This window comes from Grampus griseus, assembly GCF_964374135.1.
Source record: "Grampus griseus genome assembly, chromosome: 16".
Classification (NCBI taxonomy): Eukaryota; Metazoa; Chordata; class Mammalia; order Artiodactyla; family Delphinidae; genus Grampus; species Grampus griseus.
The window spans coordinates 61,468,494-61,493,769 of NC_139010.1; the positions used below are offsets into that span (position 1 = coordinate 61,468,494).

At 54.9% G+C, this 25,276-nt stretch overlaps 1 protein-coding gene across 3 annotated transcripts in view; it reads right to left on the reverse strand.

Moving 5' to 3' along the window:
* The window catches only part of SH3PXD2A (SH3 and PX domains 2A), a 246,719-nt gene that overhangs the window by 41,576 nt on the left and 179,867 nt on the right, over positions 1-25,276 (reverse strand). For 2 of the 3 annotated variants that reach the window (XM_082673397.1, XM_082673396.1), the window contains one exon: positions 24,154-24,285. In XM_082673397.1, the coding sequence (XP_082529523.1) occupies positions 24,154-24,285 (132 nt within the window). Of the gene's footprint in view, positions 1-24,153; positions 24,374-25,276 lie in introns of those variants that run through there. The other variant, XM_082673395.1, reaches the window with a different exon arrangement.

A 25,276-nucleotide genomic window follows, 5' to 3' on the forward strand; every position in this document is an offset into this window, starting at 1 on the left:
GTGGGCATGTCCACATCGCTGAGGGTTTGCTTTCTGTGCGAACACCATGAGTCCAGTCGCAGGTTTGAGAGTCTATGTCTACAGGTGAGGATCCTCTGGAGGAAGAGGGTAATAATTAGGAATCTAGGGTCAGACAGACTCAAATTCAGGTCCTGGCATGCAACTTCCTAGCTGTGTGATCTGGGGGAAATTGCTAAACCTTTATGAGCTCAGTCTCCCCTCTGATATGGGAGTAATAAATGGAGCCCACCGCCCAAGGTTGTTGAAATGAACAGATGAGACATAAGTAGCTTAGCTTGGGGCCTAGCACAGAGTCGGAGCTGAAAACCCTGAGCTCTGATCAGGGTGGTGGTGGGTATTTGGTATTCTAGACTCACAGAGTCAGCACCCATGGGTGGCCAGGTGGTGTGTGTGCCCAAGGAGTGTGTCAGGAGGTACTCAATACAGCTTGGTGAACTCACGTGTGTGTGTGTTTACTGATATCTATGGAATTTGGGGGCTGTCTTCTGGGGTTTCAGAAGAACGGAAGGCGCTATCTTTTGCAATATGGCTTGCTCTTTTCTCAGCTGATGCAATGCATGATAGCAAACACGGTGAGAAATGGGGCCAGGGGGAGACGTCCCTGGGGTTCTCCTCCTTGCCCTACATGTCTCAGGGCCCCCTCGGCCTGGCTCCGGTCCTTCAGCTCACACAGCTCCCCAGCACAGAGGTCCTGCAGCCTCCTTTCTCCTTTAGGAAGCCCTCCCTGACTGACCCCCCAAGTCCCAGTAGCATCCAAAGCATCACCCCCACAATTCACAGCAGCTTGTGCACTCTGAGAATAAGTCTTGTTGGGACTCTAAGTATCTCGTCTATTTTGTCTTTAGGGCAGAGCTGAGCTTGCAGCAAGCCTAACAGCAGATGAGGAAACTGAGGCACAGAGCCTAAGTGCTGGAGCCAAAGATCCGACTCTGAATCCCATCTTTGCCACTTCCATGCTCTGTGGCCTCAAGAAAGTGACTTAACCTTTCTGAGCCTTGGTTTCGCCATCTGTAAAATGGTAAGACTACCACGCAGGCTAGCGTGAGGACGAGATAAAGAACAGTGCGTGGGGTCTGGCACACCAGCAGGCACCCATTAAATGGAAGCCATGAGCTTCACTGAACGAAGGATTAAAGCCACAGGACGTGGGAGGTAAGGTGGCCGGCACTCGTGGATGCCCAGGGACCGGCCTGAGCCACAATGTCTCACAATGTCTCATGTCCTCGGAAGATGGATCCAAACTCCAAGCTGGCCTCTGCTACCCTTCCTCTTCTATCCTCCTAGCCTCCGTTCTTGGGAAAGGAAATTCAGCAAGGTTTTACTAAAGGACCGAGCTTTGGACTGACGAAGTGGCCACACCTGTGCCCAGCTGGGGGCAGCTGTTCCCCGACAGGCTGCCAGACTTGGCCTTTTCCCAAGAAGTTAACCCTGGTTCCCAGGCAAGAGGGGAGCAGGCTCTTTTTTGTTGTGGGGGCAGAGGACTTAGTGGAACAGGAGTTGGTGGGGAGCCCCCAAGGGGCCTGGGCTAGCTGGGAGGCCCCTTACACGCCCCGGCACCCCAGCCCGGCAGCCATGCTCTACCAGCGCCAGCCAGGCCACTGCTCAGGTAGGTCTTCCCAGCTGGAGTGCCTTATGCTGAGATGCCCCCCAGACGGGGCAAGAGAGGGCTACCACGTCCATTCTTTTGAATGGGAAACTGCAAGCTGATGTCCAGGAGCACTCAGATGCTGGACGTACAGGAGGAGGCATCCTTCTGGCGGCCCCAGGCTAAGCCCCCGGGCCCGGGACGGTGTCTGGGAGCTGAACTGGCCAAGCACCCCAGAGCCGCCTCACGCTGGCCTCTCCTGGGAGGACCGCGTGTCCACAGTGCCAGAGAAGAACAGCATTCGGCGAGGCTGGCCTATAGGCCAGGGCCCAGCCCTCTCCAGGAGGCAAAGGCCCAGAAAGGACAGCAAGGTCACCTGTCACAGCATCCGACCGGCTCAGCGGGACGCACTAAAACCCACCTCACAGTGGCTCAGGGGCCGAGGGTGGGAGAAGGCAGCACCGGGTGGCCTGGCCAGCACCTCCAGCTCAGGGCAGCGCTGGAGGACTCCGCACGCCACGTGGGGCAGGGAGCCCCTCAGCCACAGCAGGCAAAGCTCTGGGCCAGAAGGTGGGCTCTTCCCTCTGTCCAGGCTGAGCGTAGTCCTTAGCTGCTGGGCCAGTTGCAAAGCCCTTTCAAACGGACTCTAACTGGGGTGGAAAGGGTGGAGCTAGAAAGAGAGTGAGGCACGGACACACACACAACACACACACAGACAGACACACAGACACACACGCGCGCGCGCGCGGGGAGGGAGTCAGAAATAGAGACAGACAGATGGAGGGGATGGGAAGACCTGGGAGAGGGACTGGGGGCCTTAGCCTCTCTAGAAGGGGGCTGAGCCTGGCCAAGGGTGGCAGGAAGTGATGGGCACTCCCAGGCCACTGCTGTCCCCAGGGTGACCAGGCCACAATGGCCTCCTTAATGAGAATGGATAATGAGCTCATTAGGGCCAGAGGAGGCCAGCTGCATGCGATCAGGATGTGAATAAAGTCCTCTGAGGTCACGGCTCCGAGTAGAACAAGACAGCTGGTGGGGGAGGGGGACCCCACTCCTCCCTCTCCCTCTGAAACTCCCCCGGTCCTTCGAGGTCCTCCATGAGGTCTCCCCAGCCTGCTCACCCCAGGATTCAGCCCACAGGCACCTCTTAGCCCCTCTTCCAAGACAGACCTCAGTTTGGATCCTGGCTTCACCACGTACTCACTGGTGACCGGGAACAGGGCTGACCTCCTTATCACAAGAGTATGAGCCGGGGGCTTGCCTGGTGGTTGAGTGCAGTGGTTGAGAATCTGCCTGTCGATTCAGGGGACACGGGTTTGAGCCCTGGTCTGGGAAGATCCCACGTGCCACGGAGCAACTAAGCCCGTGAGCCACAACTACTGAGCCTGCGCATCTGGAGGCTGTGCTCCGCAACAAGAAAGCCCGCGACAGTGAGAGGCACGCGCACCACGATGAAGAGTGGCCCCCGCTCGCCGCAACTAGAGAAAGCCCACGCACAGAAATGAAGACCCAACACAGCCAAAGTAATTAATTAATTAATTAGTCAATTAATTAAAAAATAGTAATGAGCTGCCCATAGGGTTGCCTGGCATCCTGTGGTGCACTTGGGCTGGTGTATTGAAGACACGTGGTGTACTCAACAACCAACCTTTACTGAGCACCTGGCACGTGCCAAGCCCTGTTCTACGCATCGGGACGCTGCAGAGAACAGCCCACAGTCAGGACGCAGGCTCTCCTCCTCTATCTCCCCCTGCACGGCACCCAAGATGGGCGCGGACACAACCTGTGCACTGGCGCCGGGGCCAGCAAGAAGGCTGGGCTGCCTCCCACTAGCCCTGGGCGCCCACCCAGAGGATATCAGGCAGGATGAGACAGACTGGGCAGAGTTTGGAACACAGCAGCCTTGAGGTTACCTCCGAGCCTGCCTTTTCTTCCCCACCTGGTCCTTCACATGGTCTAACCCAGAGTATCTGTGTGTGCAGTGCTACTGTCTGCCCAGGCCTATGCGAGGGCTTCCGTGTGCAGGTGGGCAAGGGGTGAAGGAGCCAGGAGCAGAGGCACAGTCCCAGGCCTCGAATACCTGCCCCCATTCTCCATGTACGCTTGGCTCAGGCTTTGGCCCCTCCGTGAGAGTGAAATGTCCGGGCATTCTCGTGTCCTTTCCTTGGAGTGGTTTGGAAGAGGGGAGGAAGAATTTGGGGGCACTGAATGGTGGACGTAGGGGAGATGCTGAGGACGAAGGGGGCTGAAGGGGACCTGGCTAGGCACATGTCACCAGCCCTGCCCACCTGGCCACACTACACCTGGCACAAGGCTGAGCCTTAAGGGACGGCTTCTGCCCTGATCCCCCTCCCATAACCTTGGGGCAGATCTGAGGCTTCTACCTGAGAGCGGCCAGAGATGTGGGAAATGCAGGCTGTCCACGGCATGCTGTGCCTTTAAGAACAATGAAAGGAGGCCACCCTGGGCCAGGCCTCCCCTGGTCAGAAGGCTCTGTCACTGCGGCCTCTTGCCAAGACACACTCCAGCTCACAGCACGTGGCCTCTACAGTCCAAAGCAAACAGGAGCGGGTGACAGTCCCACCTAGTCACCCGCCTCCTCGGAGAGGCTCCCCTAGTCCCTCCCAAAGTACCTCCACAGCCCCTGCCTTCCTGCCTGACCCATTCCTCTGGTCCCACCTCTGGCCCCTACCCTCCTCTCTGCTGCCCACAGCCTCCCCTTCCCCCAGATGGGGCTCTCAGGCCACCAGGGCCCCAGAACCTTCCCATGGCGCCTGAGGCCTGAATTCCAAGACCATTAGCACAGGCTGTTACGTCACAGTTTGGAAGGCTCTGTAGATCTGTGGCAAGAAGACAGCAAGAACTGGGCCGCTGCCACTCCTCCCCCAACCCTGCTCCAGCCTGCCCACCACACTGGACGAGCCCAGGAGTCCAGCGCTGGGTCTGGGCAGGCCAAGGTCATGAGCAAGGCACCCAGCAGAAGGCAGAGAGGGGGGACATGCGAAAACGATAGGTAGAGGAGAATCATGTCTTTAAGCAAGGGCTCTAGGGTGAGGTTGCCTGGGTTTAAATCCCAGCTCTGCGGCTTACTAGAGCCGCATGATTTTGAGCAAATGCCTCAATTTCTTCAACTGTAGAATGGACCTACAGTATGCCTACATCTCACTGTATTGGTGGATGAGTAAATCTATGAAAAGGGCTCAGAATAGTGCCTGGTTCCTGGCAAGGCGCACCAAAGAGCTATCACTAAAGTTTAAGTGCAAACCACAGCGAATTTTAAAGGAACCAAGACCTCAGTGCCTCTCAATGACTGGTGTCAGGGCTGGGCAGGGAGGCAGGTGGTCTTAGGTGTCTGGAGTTTCTAGGAGAGAAAGCCTCTTGGTGTCACTGTTACTTGGCCTTGACCTTAGAAGGTCTCTACTGAAGATCTGGTTCTGTGCTTGGCACAGGTTGGGGGCAGGGACAGGGCAACCCAGGCAGCCTCATGCCATAGACACAGTGATTGTTGATGCAACATTTGAGGAAACTGCAGACATCAGAGATGAAACTGAGTAGTCAGGGAAGAACTCTTAGAAGAGAGGAGACCTGAACTGAACCTCAGATTAAATCTGGAGGGAAGGAGGGAGGGGAGACGGCAATCTGGTGGGAGGAGCAGGATGGGCAGGTGATGGGAGTACATGCAGCCCTAACCATAATGTTCACCATGCTCCACGGTGGGGATTCTTCCAGATGACGGTGAGAGGGGCAATCACCTTCAATGTCACTGCCCTCCACCTACCGTGAACAGAAGGTAGCTCAGGAGGGTAGGATTGCAAAAAGGTATTTTCTGCCATGATTGTAAAGGATGCAAACGGTGGGCGAGATGTGGCTCTGCAGGGTGAGTGAGGCATTCAGATGGAGGGAGGGGCGGCAGCGAGAAAAACAGAGAAGGGAGGTGTGGACTTCTCAGAATCACGACAGGAAGGTTAAAGTCTCCCATGTGGATTCCTGAAAAAATGTTCAGGGCAACAAAAGGGTGTTTCCCCTGATGTTCCAGGCAAGAGGGAGAGTAAGAAAGAGGGAAGCTGGAAGAGACTGAGTGTGGGCGTTGACTGCGTGGCTCTATGGGGAAGGGGGCCTGCGGGGCACCTGTCCGAAGCTCGGCATTTCCCCTCCGGAGTCAGGGGCTCACACTGGAGGGCGCTGACCGGGAGGGTGGCGGGCAAACGGCCGCAAGGCGGAGATGGACGCGGCACGGACAGCTGCCCTCCGCGAGCTCGCATTAGCGGGTGTGAGAAAAGGCCAGAGAGCACTTGACCGAGAGCCTGCCAGGCCACCGCGAGCAACCCTGAAAGACGCGGAGGCGGGAGCGAGGCCAGAGGATGCAGAATGGGCCACAGCCCCAACTTTCCAAGCAGAAGGTAGATTCCAGAGTAGAGGTGACCTCAATATGGGTCCTGGTGAAGGGAAACCTGGGTTCCCTGTGGGGTGGCTGGAGAGCCTGGAATGCGGTTCTGAGCATGACCAAGGCAGCTCTGAGTAGAGACAACAGGAAGGAAGGGGGCCAGACCATGTGGGATTCTGGTTAGACATGAACTGCTGGCCCGGCGGGTCTGGGATGTGTCCCAGCTGAGCCACCTGGACCTTGGGGCTCTCATGATCCTGCTGGGGGCTGCAGGGCTGCAGCGATAGATTCGCAGCTGATGGCCGACCACAGAGGTCACATCCAAAGAGGGTGTGACAACTCGCTGGTTGCACCCACTGGGAACCTGTGCCGTTGGATGTTTTAATCAGACGCAGTACAAGGCCGGAAGCTGTGTTGGCCGCACCATCTCATTTAGTAAAGGCTGTGCCAAGATCAGAAGCCAAAAAAAAAAAAAAAAAAAAAAGAAAGATCTGAACAGATGGTAATGACAGGTCAAATCCGTCAAGAGAAAAGGTGTAAACAGAGAGACAAAAGGACATGGCTCAGGACAGTGGTGTTATACTTCACCGTCTAAACTTTTTGGAGTCTATGGGGGCGTTATTCATAATTATGCCAAAATCCTAGGTGCCAACTGGGAGTGTCTCGAGCATTTGGGTCGCATGGGTCACCCTACTTGGCAGCAAGGATGAGAAAGTTCCTGGAGTTTGGGGGGTAGACTATAAGCCCGCGAAATCTTAGGCTGTGTTCGGAAGCACCCGGACTGGGTGACTTACCCAGGTGCTGGCTATAAAGGAGCGGTGCCAGGACGGGCACCCGCGTCTGGCTCCCAGTACAGCAGCCACGCGGCTCGGCTTAAAAACGACTCCAGCTGTTGCCACCTTCGCAGAAAGGGACCAACGCCTCCTGCTCTGTTAAGTTCCCTGAATTTCTATCTGACCAGTGAGCCGGGAAACCAGCCCCTCATCTGCTTCTCCTCCATTCTGTCAGTGCCCACAAAGCAGACCCAGGTCTCGGGAGAGTCATGGGCATGGCCTTTCCCCCTCTTGCCATGCTCCCCCAGGAAGGGGCTGACAGGTGATTTCTGCCCCTGTCTCTAGGTAGCCTCTCCCTCACCCTCTCCGAGCCCACAGAGCAGGGCGAGGCAGGGCACCCTGGCTGACAGTTTTCTGGCACAAGATCTCACCCGAGGGCTCCGCCGGGAGAGTGCCTTTGGATCAGCATCTCTGAAACCTCAGATATTTCCACACCATGGATGACTTTTGCCATATCCTTGAACTACATATACTGTGGCTCACATAGTAAATATATGTTTAGAGCAATCTCCCTTTGCTTTTTAACTTCAAGAAAATAATTTGTTTAGGAAACTTCAGATTGCCATCATGAATAAACAATTAGGACCACCAGCCCCAACCATAAAATTACGGAGAACAAAGCAACAGTAAATTCGAGCTGTGCTGTGACCGAAGAGGCTACGTCTGTAGCCTGCTTCCTTTTTGTTACAGAGGCAGATTTATGAGAGAGCAGTCAGGGAGAGTCGACCATCAGGCGGAGATAAATCAGGCTTGGAAGAGAACTGAAACAGGACAGGACAAAGTTCTTTTTCACCGTGTGTTGCGGCAATATTAAATACTGCCTCTCTGTACCGTCTAAAAGCGCCCTGTGTACCGCGGTGTTGCATGGGTGGCGTTTTTAGCTAGAACACTACTTGGTCATTCAAAATGGCTGACAAAAGAGGATGAAGCATCCTCACTAGTGAGATGAGGATATTAAGGAGCATATACTTACCAGGGTTGTGCTGAGAAATCAGAAAGAAAAGAATGGGGGCCACCTGGCCATGTTGCTGGTGTCTTATATGAGTATATCCAGTCTGGAGAAAAGAGCTGAGGGAACCCTCCGTGGCTGTTACCAGTCATTTGAAATATAAGGGGTTATCCCTATCCTTTTAACTAGTTTACTCCAGTGCCTAAGAAGTACACATGGATGAGTTTGTATACTTTCCCCCTTTTCTCTCTTTGCTAAAAATGGAGGCTTCTTGGTCCCAAAATTGAGGTGGTTTCAACTGAAAGCCTTAGACTGACAACAGTCCCCTCCCTTCTAGCTGAGTTCAGCCCCTCTTCAATTGGCGCAAAAATAAAACAGGGGCAATTTCAACTTTAAAGACCATGTCCATAAACGAGACAAACCCACTCCGCAATTTGTCTAGGGCATCCCTCCCTCCAGACCCTCCTTCTTTAATTTCTGGGGAATTTTAAATAGAGGTCTTGCAAAAACCTGCACCGCCTGACGTCAACAGCTCTCTGACAACGTGGATTCTTCCACGTGGTGTGGGGAGGAGCCATTGTGAATGCTGATGCTTTTCCAGGCTTCTTTCCCAGTTGGGATTTGGGAGCCACTGGTGTCACCCTAGGAGACTGTGGGAGAAGAATGGTACCCGGGAGTGTCCCGCCTGGGGTCCTGTAACTGTGTTTCCCAAACCTCAGGCATTATAAAGCAACAGGCATGCAATTAAACAGTCTGAGTAGCACCTGTACTAGTGTTTTCTTTAACAAACAAACAAACACGCCCTCTATCTTGCTTTTTTGTGCACACCCAGCAGAGCTCAGAAGCCCCAAATATGTTGGTCTTTCTGATCCATCACTGTGCCGGGGGCCTCATCTTTCAAAACCATTACGTTTGCGAAGTTCCTGTGTCTCCCCATGAGCTGCCCTTCTGCTCTCGTGCCCTTATGTTCCCCTGACACCCTGACCTTAGGTTTGGGTTGGCTGTCACCCCAGCTAGACCAAGGGCTCTTTGAGGACAAAGGCCAAGTCTTGCTCATCTTGGCATCCTGTTGAGCTCCTGCCTGGCTCAGTGTTTGACAAAGAAGACTCAGTGAGCAGTTGTTGAACACGAAATGCAATGACAGATGGGCACAAGGCTTCCTCCACCTCGCCTGGCTTCTCCATCCACACCACAGTCCCTCCTGCTTCCCTTGGCCTCAGTTATCTCTGAGTCCAGCCCCTGGGGTCAGTGCTGGGCATCTGCTCTACAGCTCCCATTCCTCTGGCCCCGGGGCCTTCTGCCTGGCTAGAGACTAGCAGAGCTCTTCAGCCCCTGAGCAGTGTTCCCTCCTCCGGTCCCCTAAATTGGGGAGGTACCTCTGATTCGCAGCACCCTCAGCTCACCTGGAGGGATTTGCCCACAGGAACCTGAGACCGGGAGATTTCTGTTGCTTGTTGCCAAACTTGCCCACCATCACCCGGTAAGCTAATACTGCCACCCGTGAGCTCTCACAGTCTGCTCACCCACCTGACTGGGCCATTTTCATTTGGGCCTCTCCCCTCACAGGAATGGAAAAGCAAAGCTCAGGGAGGTCCCACAGGCCAAGCGCCAGGGACAAGCCCATGCCCTGGGTGAGGCTTCTGGAAGAATGCTGAGGGATTCTATGCGCTAGCGGCCCCTCCCCAAGCCCACTCAAAGCAGCCTCATGGGCCAGCTGCAGACCTCCACTGGGACTCTTGGAGCCACGGTGTCTCATACAGGAAACACGAAGCCCTCCTCCATGGTGGGTGCAACTCATGGAGGGACCTCCGGAAAGAGCAGCCCCAGAGCCCTGCTGCCTCCAAGCCCCAGAGGGTGGGTGGGGAAAAAGCTACACAGAAGAAACAGCTTCTCCCACCTGTGGTGCTTCTGCCCTAGGGAACCACAGAGGATTCACCAAGAGGCAGCAGAGTGTGCGGGGAAGAAGCTGGCAAACTACCTTAACTCTCTGGGCCTCAACTTCCCATAAAATGGAAGTCATGCTACCTGTGCTTTATGGGGCAGGGGCGGTGATTACAGCACAGAGGTGTCTGGCTCACCGTGTGATATATAGGAGGGGCTTCAACAATCCCTTTCTTGCCTTTCCCAGGGTTTCTGCTATCAGTGGTATCCAGAAAGCAGCAAATGGGTTAAGCTGAGGCCGGAATACCCTGGGCCTGGGATGACCATCCTGGAGCCCAGCTGGGTTTGTATGATTTAGGAAGGTTCTCTCCCTGAGCTTCTCCTGCCTCTGGGCAACATCTTGTCTTCTTAGTTCCTACGATGTGGTCTAATACAGCTCCTACCCCAGTTCAAGGAGAAAAGGTCACACCCCTGGTCCAGCTGCCCCAGAGACTGCCTGTGGCCAGGTGTCTCATTCTAGTCTCACCACAGTTACAGTGATTGGTCAGGCAGGAGTGACTGACACCCATGGACACCTATCAAGGAGCTCCTTCCACTTCTGCCCTGTTAATCTGTGGTGACCCTGCCCCCAACACTCAAAGGGGAAGGGTCTGCAGAGTCATCATCCCACCTTCTGGCACACCAGCAATCGCAGTCCCCGCATTCCCCATGAGACTGAAGGCTCCATGACACGGGGATCAAGCCGTCCTTGCTCATCCCTGTGCCTTGATGTCTGGCGCATAGCAGGAGATAAAAGTTGGGGAATGAATGAGTGCCTCACTTCTAGCCCCTGACTACACACTCACTTAATCGCATGGTTTGGTTTTCTCCCCTCTGAATGACAGCTAGCCTGTGATCAACACCACGCCAGGGTCAGCAGGAAGATCCTGGTACCTGATGGCAGAGAGAGAGGATAGGAAGCTGGGAAGTCACTGACCTAGCCTGCCCTCCAGAACCCCATCTCCTGGCCTCCATGGGGTCATCCCACCACCTCAGGGCCCCTGGAGGAGAAACTCTGTTCTAGAAGTGGTTCTAAGGTGGGGAGGCCTGGGTGGAATAAGATAACAGATGTCTGGGGATCGAGGTGGGCCTTGAAGAGCTCCCCCCTTTAAATATGCCTTTGCAGTGACAGGCCCAACACACCGCAGCTGAGTCCCAGCCCTCAGCGATGGCAGGCTCTAACTTCACTTCCCAGGAAGTGAGCAGTATCGCCATCAGCTCCTGTTCCCCGATGCTGGCCTGCCCCTTAGCCTAGGATGTGGATGTCTCCAAACCCTCTCTCTGGCCTGCCCCTTAGCCTAGGATGTGGATGTCTCCATCCCCTCTCTCTGTCCTGCCCCTCAGCCTAGGATGTGGATGTCTCCATCCCCTCTCTCTGTCCTGCCCCTTAGCCTAGGATGTGGATGTCTCCATCCCCTCTCTCTGTCCTGGTCTCTGGATCAGAGTTCCTACCAAACCTGGCTCTGACACCATCTAGGCCCCTGAGGTGGGGGGACAGCCCCAAGGGGGCTAAGAGATCAGGGTATGGAGGGCAGGCTAGAATCCTCCTCCCAGCTGTCACATCAGCACCAACAAGACGCTCTGGCAAAAGCGGAGGCTTTCGAAGGAGGCCTTTTAGGTCCAAGGAGGCGAGTTTGTGTCAGCTGTGCAGTGAGGACTGGGACACAGGGCTGGCGTGGAAGCAGAAGAATGGGGTGGAGCACTCATCAGGGGGGCACTGCGGCAGGAGCCCTGGGCGCTCCATCCCCCTGTGCAGAGGTCAGCTTCCTCTCTGTCCTCCAAAGAACAGTCAGTTACAATCTGGCTCTGCTGGAGAGGAGGTCCAGGCATTCACCACCTCTGGTTTTGCTCCCATCACCAAGGCCAGGGGGAAGCATGCCCCTCACAGTGTCAATACTCCAGGAGCAGTCTTATATACACCCAAGTGTGAAGGAGTTGATCTGATGCTTGCTGAGGGGGTGCTGGTCGAGGCAAGGGGAAGGGGATAAGAAGCAGGCCTCCCAGGGCTGGGTTGGGGCTAGGAGGGGTGAGAGTCCCATTATTTTGTTATCTTCACGGGCTGGTCAGGGTCTGCTCCAATATGCTAAGCCATTTTCATTATACCCCCACCCCGCTGTGCTAAGTACATGGCAGACGTGCAGAAAATGCCAGCTTAAATATGCAGAAGGGTCAAGACGCTTGGTTGGCGGGCAAGACGGAGGTGAGGATGCCCCAGGTAGGCAAAAAAGACTCAGGGAAAATGGGCTTCTCCAGTTCACTTCAAGGAGGAACAGCAAACGGGCCGGGCAAACCCCTGCCCCCAAATGAGTGGATGTTGGTGGAACTCTCCTATGCTGGGCCTTTCGGGACCCTGTGCTGGCTTGAATTTTGGCCTTTCTTTAAGTCCCAGAGTGATTGCTTTCACAGACCTTGTTTAACTTGAGAAGGACGGGGGAGGAGGGGCAAGGAAAACTGCATTCTTCCCCATCAAAGCCAAGAGTCCAAAGTAATACTTCTGGTTGTAACTGATCCTGGCCTGTTTGTGATTACGGCCCCTTGCTCGCTTTCTGGCAGAACAGCCCTGGAACCCCACAGCACGGCTGACGGGGAGAGACACCCCTCGCTCACTTGAATAATCTTGTCCTCGTCTGACATGGCCAAAAACCATCTGTCAGCCTATCTGCTTTCAGCAGTTCTCCAGGGCAACTCTTCAAAACATCACTTTATTTTAAAAGGAGGGAAACAAAAGCCACCCCCAACCCCTACCATAAAATTCCACAACACTAATCATATTCCTTCTGTTACCAGCACCATCCTGGAAAACACAGCAGCACCAGCTGTCCCATTGGCTGATGCAAATGGCAGGAGAGAGGGAGGCTCAGGATTGGACAATCGTCCTTTTGCCTATGCCCTCCCTTCTATTAGTGGAGCGTGCGCGCGGGCGCACGCACGCGCACACACGCGCGCGCGCGCGCACACACACACACACACACACACACACACACACACACACACACACACACACACCTTTTGCTGTCATAGCACAGAAGGGGCTTAGCAAAGCTCAAGACTATTTCTCAGCTGTTCTCTCCCTGGAAATTTAATCTGCGGAGCATCTGGCCTCACAAAGCCCATTCCAAAGGTGTCCAGGAGCCCACAGGCCCTGTGATCATTACAAACCTAGGGATGTTTGTAGCCAGTGACCCATTTGGCTGCTCGGAGAGCTGGCTGAAAGTCGTCAGCATGGTCAGATTCCCCTTGTCTGCTCCCTCTAAGCTGAAACTGGCTTTTTCTTGGAGCCCCAGGGGTTACAGGGGATCTTAGGGGTTCTGGAACTATGGAGATGAAAGGTCTGATTCTTGCCTGGCTTGATAAAAGCATGATGGTCAGGGGAATGGCAGAGCCTGGTATCTGGAAAGCAGCCGTGGCCACTGTCTTCACTCCTAACCACACCTCCCTTCTACAGGTGAGGGAAGCTGATGCTCAGGAGGGAAAGAGACCTGTCTGAGATCAAGCCACCACTGGTTAGTGGGTGGCTGAGCTTGGAACCTAGATTGACCGAGATCCTCTCATGCAAAGCTTGTCATTCCTCCCACGAGGGCACACGGCCACTCTGCCCATTCAGATGACACCCCGAGCACGGTGCCAAGTGGCAATCCATTGACCCAATGCCCTAAGCAAGAAGTAGGTGGCTGGAACTGGCAGAAAGCCCCCCAGGGCACAAGGCGGTCGCTTGGCCAGGCTGCGAAGAAGCCTACAGCCAACACTGCAGGCACTGGGGCGGGGCCGAGATCCCAGGCCTTGCTGCGGGTGCATGCTGATGGCAGCGGCTCAGAATTCTGCCTCAGTCTAAAGACGGAGAGCACACTGAGCAGAGAGGAGGCTGGGGCTCTGTGAGGGCACCCGTGAGAAGTACAGAAAACAAACGAGAAAAGACAGAGCGTCCAGAAACACCAGGCCTGGAGGCCTGGCCAACCTCCACAGTGACCCCACCGCCTGCCTCGGGGGGAGGGAGGAATGTAAGAGGCGGGGAAGGCAGTGCTTTGGACTGGTGGGGGGACAGCTAGCCAGTGGGATAGCCCCACTTAAGCCCGGAGAAGTGGCGTTGCTGAAAGGGGGAGTCTGCATTCAAGTTGGGGTGTCTGAAAATGACCTCACTGTGGGGGAAGGCACCTTGTCTGAAAAATAAGCCTGTTTGAGCGCAGGGAGCTGGGGAGGACACACAGGGAGCCGCTCTCTCTTGGCGCTGCCTCTGCTCTCTGCGTCCAGGCTCCAGCTGTAGCAGCAGCTGAGCGGCCCAAGGTGGGGAGCTGAAGAGCCAGTTCACCTCCTCCCTTCAACTGGGGGACAGGCTGGGCCTCAGTCAGTCAGGAGAGATGGGGTGCACCCAGCCCTGGGCGGGCAGCGCGGCCTCAAAGGAGATACCAGCATGCCTCGGAGACGGCACCTCTGCACCAATGGTCCCCAGCCATGTGGCAGCCCTGCCACAAACTCTGTGGGACACTGGGCAAGTGACTTCAGGCCTCCATTCCTCCTCTATCAAAGGGCGGTTCGGGCAGATGGTCCGAAATGTCTCCTGCAGCTTGTCTCCTGCCCCTGACGTTTGAGGCGCTCAAGGCACCCCTCCGGCCTGTTTATCGCTAAGGGAACGTCTCCTCCCGGGCAGCCCCGGCACCCGGCTGGATCCCCCTCATCTGTGCCACGCCACACCTTTGCACATGTCATTCACTTAGCTTGGAGCACTTCAGATCCTTGTTCAAGGCCTACTTTCTCCAGAAGACTTCCCTGACCACCCAAGCCAGCCACCGCCCCATCTCTGAACTTGACAGTATTCATGAAAGCCCAAGGCACCGGGAGCCGACTGTGCCTTCTAGTCCCGCCCTCCCGCCCCCTCAGTAATACCATCTGGCCCCAGCAGCACTGTGCTCTCTGCCTTGCGCATGGTAGGTGCGCTGTGAATGTGATGGACTCGCTGCATCTGGGCCTTTACCCTGCAGGTAAGAGAGAGCCCTAGAATATCGTCACCTCCAGCAATGGGAAGATAGGGGCGATTACTTCAATGGAGCTCTTCATTGGGTCCTGTGGGGTTTGGGGCGGCGCCAGGACAGGCCTTATTTATTTGGACAAAGGGGAAGGCGTCCTGACCGGCAGGACCCAGGCACAGCCCAGGCTCTGCTCTCACACCCTCAGTCCTGGTGAGCGGATCTCTGGTGAGATCCCAAGTGCCCTGGACCCATCCACCCATCCAGTCCAGCCCTGCCCCGTGGACCTGGCTGAGCCATACACTGGAGCAGTCACAACTCTTCTGCAGGAAACTGAGCTAGCGAGCTCCCCTTCCCTTTCATATTCCGTCTGCCCTACCCCTTGGCCTTGCTCCTACCCCAGCTGGGGCTTCAGCGGGACTGACCTCTGCTCTCCTGCTCTCTGTGGCCTGGAGAATTCACACAGCAGAGCGCTCTGGGGTTTGGCTTTTCAAAGAAGTAAAATCCACAAGGAAGAGAAATGCAAACACTGATTGCATTACAGATTTCCAAACACTGTACAAACAGCACTGGATAAATAGTGTGGAAGCCCATGCCCCACCTCCCAGCTGTGCAACCTCTGGGCAGGTCACTTAACCACTCTGGGTTTCAATTTCTGCCTGGAAAGGAGAGAATGCCAAGATCTGCCGTTCCTCTTACCAAGATGTTGTATAAACCACATGGTTTTATATCTTGTAAAACAAGCTATTCTGATTCAGAAACAGGTCACCTTGAAAAATGTCCCAAATCCCTACTAGCTGGCATAAGCAGCCACTTACTCCCCCGGTGGCTTCGATCTCCCCAATAATCCCCCGAGCACGACAGTCCAGAGAACAGACACGCAGGCTTCAGGCCACTGGGCTTAGAACATCCCTTAAAACACAAGGTTCTGGGACACAGTGATCCAAGGGTGGCCAGTGGCAATGCCAATGGGACAGATACAACAGGAGAGAGGGCTCTGCTATCACAGCACACCAGGCTCAGAAACCCACTCATGGTTCACTCACTTTGTGGCCAGTCGCTGGCTAACTCCTTCTCTGAGTCTGGCTTTCCATCACCTCCCATGGTGCCTGGGCCACTTCCCCACAATCCAGTCCAATGAAAGCTTACACAGGCAGATGCATTTTAGCATGAGGCTGAGAGCTCCCTGACTTAGAAGGGAATGTAGAGCTGGGGCTGAGACAAGTAAATGAAATAACAACCCGTCCCCGCCCCCCCGCAATAATTCCATACAGCATATTCCAAACATAGATAGAAATGAAGTTCGGCGTTACATGAGCCAGAAGCTTCCCTCCACTTCTTGGGATTCAACAGCTCAGCTCCCAGGATGGAGACCCCAGTGAACACCAGGCTTCACGACTGAGTCACCCTGGCTGTTCCCCCACAATGAGGCCAGGGAGTCCAGGTCAGCCCCCGGGAACCCAGAGGATGAGGTTACGGAATCTGAAAAGATGCTGATAGAGATGAGGACTGTCACCCGGGGCAAACCCCATATCCAGCAGAGCAACTACTGAAAACCCAACTGCTGAGGGGTGTAATATCACACAGCTGTGGGATGATCTGGGGAAAGAACAAGGGGTAGCAATTTTTCAACCCAAAGTCTCCTTGGTCCTGACAAATTATAACCCAGAAAGTGCTACAGTCCCAGGGTGAAATCTGTTATGTAAGAGTGCAGGAAATGTGCGGACAGATACTTTCCCTGCACTTCAGCAGGTCTGTCACCTCTCCTGGGGACAAAGCGTGTGTGTGTGTGTGTTGGCGGCAGGTGGAGGGTCTCCGGTGTTGCCCATTCCCGGGGCACCTGGTCCAGGATATGTCTGGGGAGGGGAGTGGAGTCACCAGTTCGCTACACTATAAGACTCCCACCTGGTGTGCGGTGGTCATTACCCCTAGAACAGCACGCCCTGGCCTGGTACCACGTGGCCTCTCCTACTTCTCTGTCCGTACCACCTCTCCCCCAGAGTAACTAGCGCCTGGTTCTTCCTCTATTCACCAAGCTCCAAGCATTCTCAGCTCCACTGGCGCCTCTTCAGAGAGGCCTTTCCCGGCCACACTCTATCACCTCCTTCCTCTGCTTAATCTCTGTCATGTGCCCGTTTATCTCCTGCATTGCACTTTTCAAAATCTAGACTTATCTTCCTTGTTTACATATGGCTGTTTCTCTACCACATGTGAGCCCCATAAGTGTAGGACTTTGTTGGCTTCTGTCACCTCTGGGCACCAGCCTGGCACTTAGTCAAGTAATATGGACTTAGTGATGACTGATCACCTGAAGACTGGCCTTGCTGGGCTCTGGGCAGTGTGTGGTTCAACTGGTCCCCTGGTGTTCAAACCCAGAAAAGCAGCATTTGAGATGCTTGTGAAAGGACTCAGTGCAATCTTGCTTGCCCCCCTCCCCCAAAAAAGGGGAGGCAGCCACGTATCGCTCCAGGGCTGAGGCTGGGATGAGCTGGTGTCACTGTGGTACTTCAGCTGCATGGATTTCCAAGGTCACCATGGAACCACACCTTTCGTGCAGAAATGTCTATTCAAGGAAAGGCCGTGGGACACGATAGGTCCATACAGCCAATGTGAGGTCAATGTGACCAGCCACTCCATCGCCCCACCTGAACAGGTGGAGGTGAGACAGAGGGAGCGCCTGGGGACCCGCTGCCCCACCCGGCCGCCTGGCAGCTGGCTCCAGGCAGGTGGCTGGCAGCACTCAGTGCTGACAAGCCCTTGGATGTCTTCCTGACAACTGTCCGTGCAGATCTAGCTCAAGGGAAGAGCTATGGCCAGTCCCGGACACATCTTCCCCTGACATCTTCCTCCCCACAGTCAGGATCACTTGCTTCTAATACTACTATTCTCAGATCCCTCTCCTGCTCACCTATTTTCCGTGGCCCCATTCTTCCTCTCCATCCACTGCTGCCCAACTTCCGCCTTCTTCACCAGGACACACCTCCTGAGGCAACCAACCACACACCTGCCTTCCTGTCTTAGGGCCTCAGTGGGCCCAGCCTTCCACCTGGCACTCCACTCACATGGAACTGGAACTCCTTCCCCTCTCTCCTATCTAATCCCCCTCTCTCCAAGGCCGAGCTCAATGTCTCCAACTCCTCCAGGCAGCCTTTCCCGACTATGCTAGTCCCCTTGCCCCCAGCACTTCAGTTTTGTGCCATGCAACAGAGCCATTGAGTGACAGCCAGCATGAGGGTATCACAGGTGGGCCTCTCCTCTTCCCAGCCTTGCATGGAGCTCCTGATCCCATGAGGTCTACTCCTGGGTCACCAAGGGGAATCGGACTCCAACTCTTCTCCCTGTCACGGGCTGGGCCAAGGAGAGCTGCCAAGCAAAGGCTCCAGGGGGGCGACTCTGGTCCCCAGCATGGTGTCCTGCTGTCATTACCCTGTAGTAAGCTCCCTCCATGCCCTACCCACCTCACTAAACCATCAGGGCTGAGAGAATCTTCAGACACCATGAAATGGGGAAACTGAGGACACAAGAGGGCATCTAACCAGAGGTGAGTTCCAAAGTCAGTTTGTGGTAGAGCTGCCCCAGTCCAGCGGTCTTACTAGCAACTATCACAAACTGAGCATTGAATTCCTCTTGAAGCAGCATATATTGATACTAACCCTACAGCGGTGGGTACAGCTATCTCCTTTTTGCAGGTAAGGAAACTGATGCCTAGAGGATTCAAGTAACTTCCCAGGGTCACCACTAGTAAGTGCCAAATCAATATGAAAACCAGGCTTACCTACGTTGAACCCATATCTTTAATTGCTAGGCTGTCGGGCAATCTCACTCTCAAAACCATCTCCAGCCCAGGCGACTAAAGCTGGGCTGAGGGGCCCAAGGCTGGATTTGGACGCTCACTTCCGTAGATTTATACTCGATGGCCCCTTCCCTTCCAGGCAGCTTCATGAAGTGGGCAACAACCGCACACCAGAGACAGTCTTGGACCAGAACGGACTTTGGAATTGCTGATTAGCCTGACACAGCAGGACCATACATGTGCTGTACTTAGAGAGAGAAGGGTGTCAGATCAAGGCTTTCTGTCAGTTGGGACAGGACCTCGTGGGGACCAGTCACCACATCTAAATGGGGCTGGCTCACTGGAACCAAACACTTAAAAAGCTGTTACAGAGTTAAGAGAGTTAGGTCACTTATCCGTAATGCAGACTGCAACAAACCTGCCCTTCTAGGAAGAGCCTATCCTCACTTTATTGGGACATGTCTTTTCAAGAGCAGATTGGCAATCTGAATGACCAATCAGCAGGTTCCTTAGTAAGCACAGAATCTAAGTAAAAGACACAGAAGATATATAGGAGAAGTCCATTTAAGACAGCAGAAAATCTGCAGAGCTATCCCAGTCTCACAGTACAGTCCACCCACTAAGTACCCAGCATGCTCACATTAATTAAGTTTAAACTCCATAAAGGCAGGAATCGTATGGGTATGCACCCAATCGGCATAGAGCCTGGGACAAAAGAGGTATTCAAGACTTGAGAAATAAATGAAAGAATGAATAAACGATGAGTATATACAGTGTATTTCTCACTTACAAAAAGTCCGTGTAGAACCAGTTATAACAACGTTCATGAAGAAATACCTAAGTAACAGAATAGATACATCTTCAGTGTTAAGAAGATTCCAACTCACAAAATACGTGGCTGAAGAATGCATCGTCTTTGACAACACAAAATAATCACTATGACACACAAGCCTGAGGGGAAAGCTCATTAGTCTGTCTTCTTGATAAAGATATTCCTCAAATAATGAATAGTTACATTTCATTGAAGGAAAAAACAAAGCCCATGTAGGAAGCATCACTGTTCTCTTAGACTCATGAGGAAATGGATTCCTGCTTATATCACACAGTTAGGGTAGCATTAGATCTAAATCTAATAGACTCCTGATTCTTTGTTCTCTTTACTATGCACAGCTGCTAAATAAGTAAAGTAGATGCAGCCCACATGTTCTGGGGTTGTTTACCCCCCATTACCTCCTCTCGTTAAAACCTGTGCTCCAGCAGCCACTGCTGAATAGCTTGGCAAGGTAGCCATGTTTATACCCCATGACCCTTCCCCCAGACACAGCTGATTGGCCCAGGGTTGGACACCTGATCTAAGGTCTGCCCATCCATTGGCTGGCCAGAAACTAATCAGATTCAAACTTCAAATTTTGAACTCAGAGAACCAGAGACCATTGTCAGCTGGTGGCAGTTATCTCAATAAACCAACAGCAGGTGAACAGGCCACTGTTACAAGTGAACAGCAAGACAAGGAAGGTTGGTCTGCAGTTAGGAGAAGATGACAGCTGGACTTTAAATCCACATGGTACCCAAGAAGAGTAGCTGCTTTGTCTCATGCCAGCTTTCTGGTTCCCAGTCCTTGTGCAGCTGGGATGTACTTCCCACCCTTGGGATTCTGGTGAGATTTTCCCGAATCCTTTCAGTAGATTCTTGAGCAAGTCTAAGTGGGCATCTGTCCTCTGCTCACAACTCAACTGGGACTAAAGCACTGACTTTGGAGGGGACTGAAGATTCTCAGACTCCCCAAGGCTTAGTTTTCTCACCGGTACAATTTCTCACCTGGATGGACCAGGAGCTCAAAACTTCTTGCCAACACAATGCTTTTACCTTAGTCGAATAGCTATGTGCCTCCAAGGAAGTATAAGATCTCCCAGGGTGATCACACTAGTGCCAGGAAAGACGCACAGACTCAGAGAAGGAAAGCTGGAGCAGGAAAAGAATGAGCATCTGCTGACTCATATCCCCACATCCTCCCCTGGCTCCTAACCCTGAGAGAAGGAAACCATCCTGGAAAGTTGGAAGCAGCTTTGCTTAACACAGAAATCAGAGCAACTGGGACCCTGCCATCACCATTCTGCCAGAAGTTAGACCAGATTTTGCCTCCTGGAAGGTAAAGCCAATGTGGTCTTTGAGGTCTAAGAATGTCCTACAAAGGTGCTATCTCAGGCATTGTTGCTTATGTCAGGGTGGAGGGGTTTTCAAGGACAAGACAAAAATGGTTGGCAAAGCTAACAAAGTTGCTAATCTTTCTGCTAGATTTGTCCTTGATCAATGAAGGAAAAGAGTCCTTTTCTGGCTGGGCCCCAGGCCCACTGTTTGATCAAAAATGCTTTCCCTGAAGCCACTCAGGTCCCAACACTGTGGGTGTCTTTGACTTCTACCCATTTTCATTCCCTAGAATAGGCTTGTCCTTGGTGTTGGGTATACACCACCCTCAGGTAGCCCATGTCTGTCCCTGACCCACAGCATCACCAGCTCAGTGATGATCCCTGCCAGGATCAGCCCATTCTCACCCCTCCCCACACTTCCTCCGTATAAGGGAGAGATCTCAGCTGTTGGGACTTTAGGGAAATGACTTAACCTCTTAGCCTGTTACTTCAGCCACAAAATGATTAGAGTGCTTTCTACCACAAGGGGTCATTCCATGATGCCAGTAAGATGACACATGTGAAGTGCATGGCCTAGACCTGGTGTTTACTGTTTACTGATGCTGAATTGCCTTTCATCAGACACATCTCTCTTTAGACCAATGAGATTACAGAGCATTGGCACAAGCACACTTCCAAATCCCTCAGGGGCTGTGGTCCCTGCCAGAGGGCTCTGATGAGCAAGCAGAACCAGAGATGGCTGGGTCCCTCTTTGAACATTCTATGCGAGGGACTTTCAGCCAAGTGAGAAGGGGACACAGGCAGAGTCCTGGCTCCCAGCAGGCAAGGCAAGGCCCCATGGGGCAGGGTGGTGCTAACTGGGGCTACTGCCCCAACAATTTAAGTGGAAATGCCTCAACACACCCACCAAGTCCTAAGGTCAAAGGCATCACAATTGGGTCTTTGTTCCAGAGTTCAAAAGCCTCACTCACCACTCCTTCCAAAGCCAGCTTGCAGGATGCCCAACACACCTCCCCTCCCCCTGCCGTCAGCCATCCAGCTTCCTTGAACTGGGAAACCACCCTCCCAAGGATCTGCAGTTGGCCCTCTTCCTTGCTCCCCTCCACCCACTTAGTTTCTCTGGTTACGCTGGTTGTACACTCTAGGAGGCCTCCTTGTTTCTGACAGCAACAGACGGTGTGGGTTTGCACCATGGACACAGCACTCCAAGGTCCCCGTGTACATATCTGCTGCTGAGCAGCTGTTTCCATCAAGGGGAGAGACACAAAGCCCAGAGAATTGGGAAGGCCACATTCAGGGTTCTGTCTACCCAACACCCAGGGCCCTAAGGAGTCTCCCAGCCTCGGAGCCCAGATCTGGGAGGGGGCTTGGGGAGGTCATCTACTCCAGGCCCTGTTTCCAAGCAGCCACAAGACTGTCTCCATTTTACAGAAGGGAGAGTTGAGGCCCAGAGGGAGCAAGGGGCTTGAAGTCACCCAGCCGGTACATGGTAGTGGGCAGAATCCTGCTTCTAGAGACGGCAGCTCCCTCAGAGGATCAGTGTACCAGACTGGGCTTCTCTGGGGATTCAGGCTGCCTGAGCCCCCTCAAACAGCCATCGGGGACTCCTCAGGAGAAGGAGGTGCCTAATACTTTGCAGCCTGCCACAAAAGCCCCACTTCGTCAAGGCTCTCCCTCCTCCACTCCTAGGCAGGGTCCTGGATGTGGGGTGGGAGGCAAAGGGAAGCAGGGAGTCTGATAACAGGCTGACTGCCTTTTGTGTGGGGTCTCCTCTTCAGCCATCCTGGCCAGTGGCTGGTACCCAGAGACATGGGGGCTCACTCCTCCTGCTGCTTTAGGGCTATACAGCTGTGCTGGTGACACAAGGCAGAGGGTCCCTAAGCCAGACGTCTACTTTTGAGCAGCCCTGACCTTATATGGAAAAGCCGACACGCCTTCCTTTGGAGCAAGCCCCAAAACAAACATCTCTCTCTCTCCTCAGTGGGTGTCTCCAATCCCGCCATTAGAGAGCCCTTCCTCTGGGTCTTGAGGTGCTTAGGGTTCCTAGGGCCAGGCCCCTCTGACAATGCAGCTTGGGCGGGGGCGGGGAGGTGGGGCTGGTACTGTGACAAAGGCTGAAAGCCAAGCGGTGCAGGAAGGAGACCAGTGTGGGCACCTGGGGTGAGTAGCCCACAGGTGCTACTCGTGACAGCCACTGCCAACCAGGCACAAGGGCAGAGCCTGCCACCTCTGAGGGGAACAAGCTTTGAAGACTCCAGACCCAAGAGGGCCATAAGTCAGGTCTTTGTTGGCATCACGGCCCTGTTCTCAGAGAGCACAGCTCTTGAGACTCCTGCAACAGGAACCTAATCTCACCTCCCCCAGGAGGCCCACTGGGATTTCCTCAGTATCTCTACAGCTACTTGCTGCCCACAGGCATAGGAATCAGGGGCCCAAGAACTGTTCTGTTCTGTTTTTGACTTCAGGTGACTCACTTCCCCTCAATTTTTCTGTGCCTCAGTTATTCTATCTATAGAATGGGCACAGACAGCCTTTGATCTGTCTTCCTGTCAGAGCTTAAAATACTGGAGAGGAATAGAGTGGAACAGGAAAAGAAGAACAGGCCCCTCCCCTCTGGGAGTGTCCTCCAAACACAGCTCAGAGAGGCTCCAACGTGCCCGCATGCACGGGGGCCTTCCCCCACAGCAAACCGAAACCAAAACAGAACACCCCAGGAACCAGTTCAAGCGCCAGCAGGTCATAAGCAAACTGATGATGGATATCCTGGGCCAGAGTTCATCCCTGGCTCTGCAGGGGTCACACACACCTGCACCTCAGACCGACGGACTCAGGCCCTCCTCTCTCCACCCGAGAGACCCCTGCTGCCAAGGGCACTGAGGCCTACACGGTGAGAACCTTGGAACTGGCAGGCCCCTGGACAGCCAAGACAAAGCCTCAGTTCCCAATGACAGGGCGGCTGCTTCAGGACCCTCCCTGGCCCCAGGACCTGATTTCATCCCCCTGTCTGGGCCCTCTTCCCAGGGCCTGGCGGCCTTCAGCTCAGCAGGGGGCAGTCAGCTCACCGCCCAGACACTAGCCAACCTCCACAGGCCTGACCTTTCCTCAGACAACCCGCCTGAGGACCCGGGACCCCTACAGTGACGTCATGGCCTGCCTTCCCCACCAACCAGCCGGGTCCTCCCACCCCGGCCTTGTCCCCAGTTTGGAACATGGCCCCAAGGGGGAAGCTGCTGTAGGATGCCCCTGAGCTGGGAGCAACCTCCCCCGGGCCTCAGAGGGCACAGGGACCCTGAACATGGGCTGGACATTCGTGCCCATGCTGACACCCTGGCCTTGCATTAACACAAGCCAGTTAATTACCCCGAGTGGTGGAGACATTCTTCCACCATCAGGCAAACTGCTGGCCTGCAGCCCAAACCAACAGGGGAAACTTCAGCCTCCTCGGCCCTCTCCCCGCCAGATGGAAATAACGTATAGCTGCAGAGGTGGGGGAGGAGGAGGGGAACAAAAACCAGCCGGGCTCCTCGCCCGAGTGGCCGGCCAGACAGCTGGGCACTCACCGCTCTCGTTCTTCTCGATGACATCCACCACCTCCCCGGCCTGGAGGCTCAGCTCCGAGTTCTCCTGCTTCTTATAGTTGGACACCACCACGTACTGTTCCAGGATCATGGGCTCGGCGTGGGTGTCGGCACCTGGCGAGGGCAGAAAGCATGCGGTGAGCCAGCGGCCAGCCATGGCCCCGCGGCCGGGGCGCCCCCTGTCCATCGGCCTCGGGGGAGGCTGCTCGGTCGCCAGCGCCGCTCAGAGGGGCCGCCCGCAGCCAGGGCTCGCAGCTCGCCGGGCCCCAAGGACAGGCCATATAGCAGGGCCCCACACCGGCCCGCTGTGCCGCGGGGACCGGGGGACATGGGGAGCCGGGGGCCAGCGGTGAGGGGCGTGGAGGGAGAGACAGAGACGAGACAGAGGCCGAGGGGACTCAGAGGAAAAAGCCTGCGGCCGCGATGAATTAATCACAGCCCGGCACGAGGGAGAGGGAGTCGGAGGAGAGGCCTGGGGCGGACGTGGTCTCTCCGGACCCCTCGGCCGCAGGGGTGCGAGGGGAGGGCCGCAGGCGGGTGGGCGGGTGGCCCATGGGGGCTGAGGCCGGAGCAGAGGCGAGAGGAAAGGCCAGGCGAGGAGGAGGGCTCGGGCCTCTCCCCAACCCCTGTAAACCCAGAGAAAGAGAGTCAGCAGTCCTCCCCTTGGGCGGGAGAGGGAGAGAGCGGGAGAGGACGGCTCCACGGCAGGCTGGGCCCAGGCGAGAAGTCAAGAGGGTTTGAGGCCGCCAATCACTGGGGTTTACTCGCAGCCCTTAAATAGAAACACATGAGACCCATCGAATGAGGAGCCGGGGGTGGAGGCAGGGGAGGGGGAGGAGGGCCGAGACTGTTTACTTGAAACCCAAGAAGAAAGTCCCAGCGCCAGCGCTGGAGAGCCCAGCTCGCCCCCCGCCAACTTTTCCTCAAGTTCGGCTCCACTCCTGCCCCTCGGGCTTACCAAGGTGCGGCCACTGAGCCCACGGGCCTGGTCCCCCGGGGACCAGCCTCAGGCCCGTGCCCCCAGGCCCGCTTCCCGACGGGGCATCGTCCGGCCTGGCTGCTGCCCTCCGGCCACATGGAGACCGACTCAGCCTCCCTCTGCCTT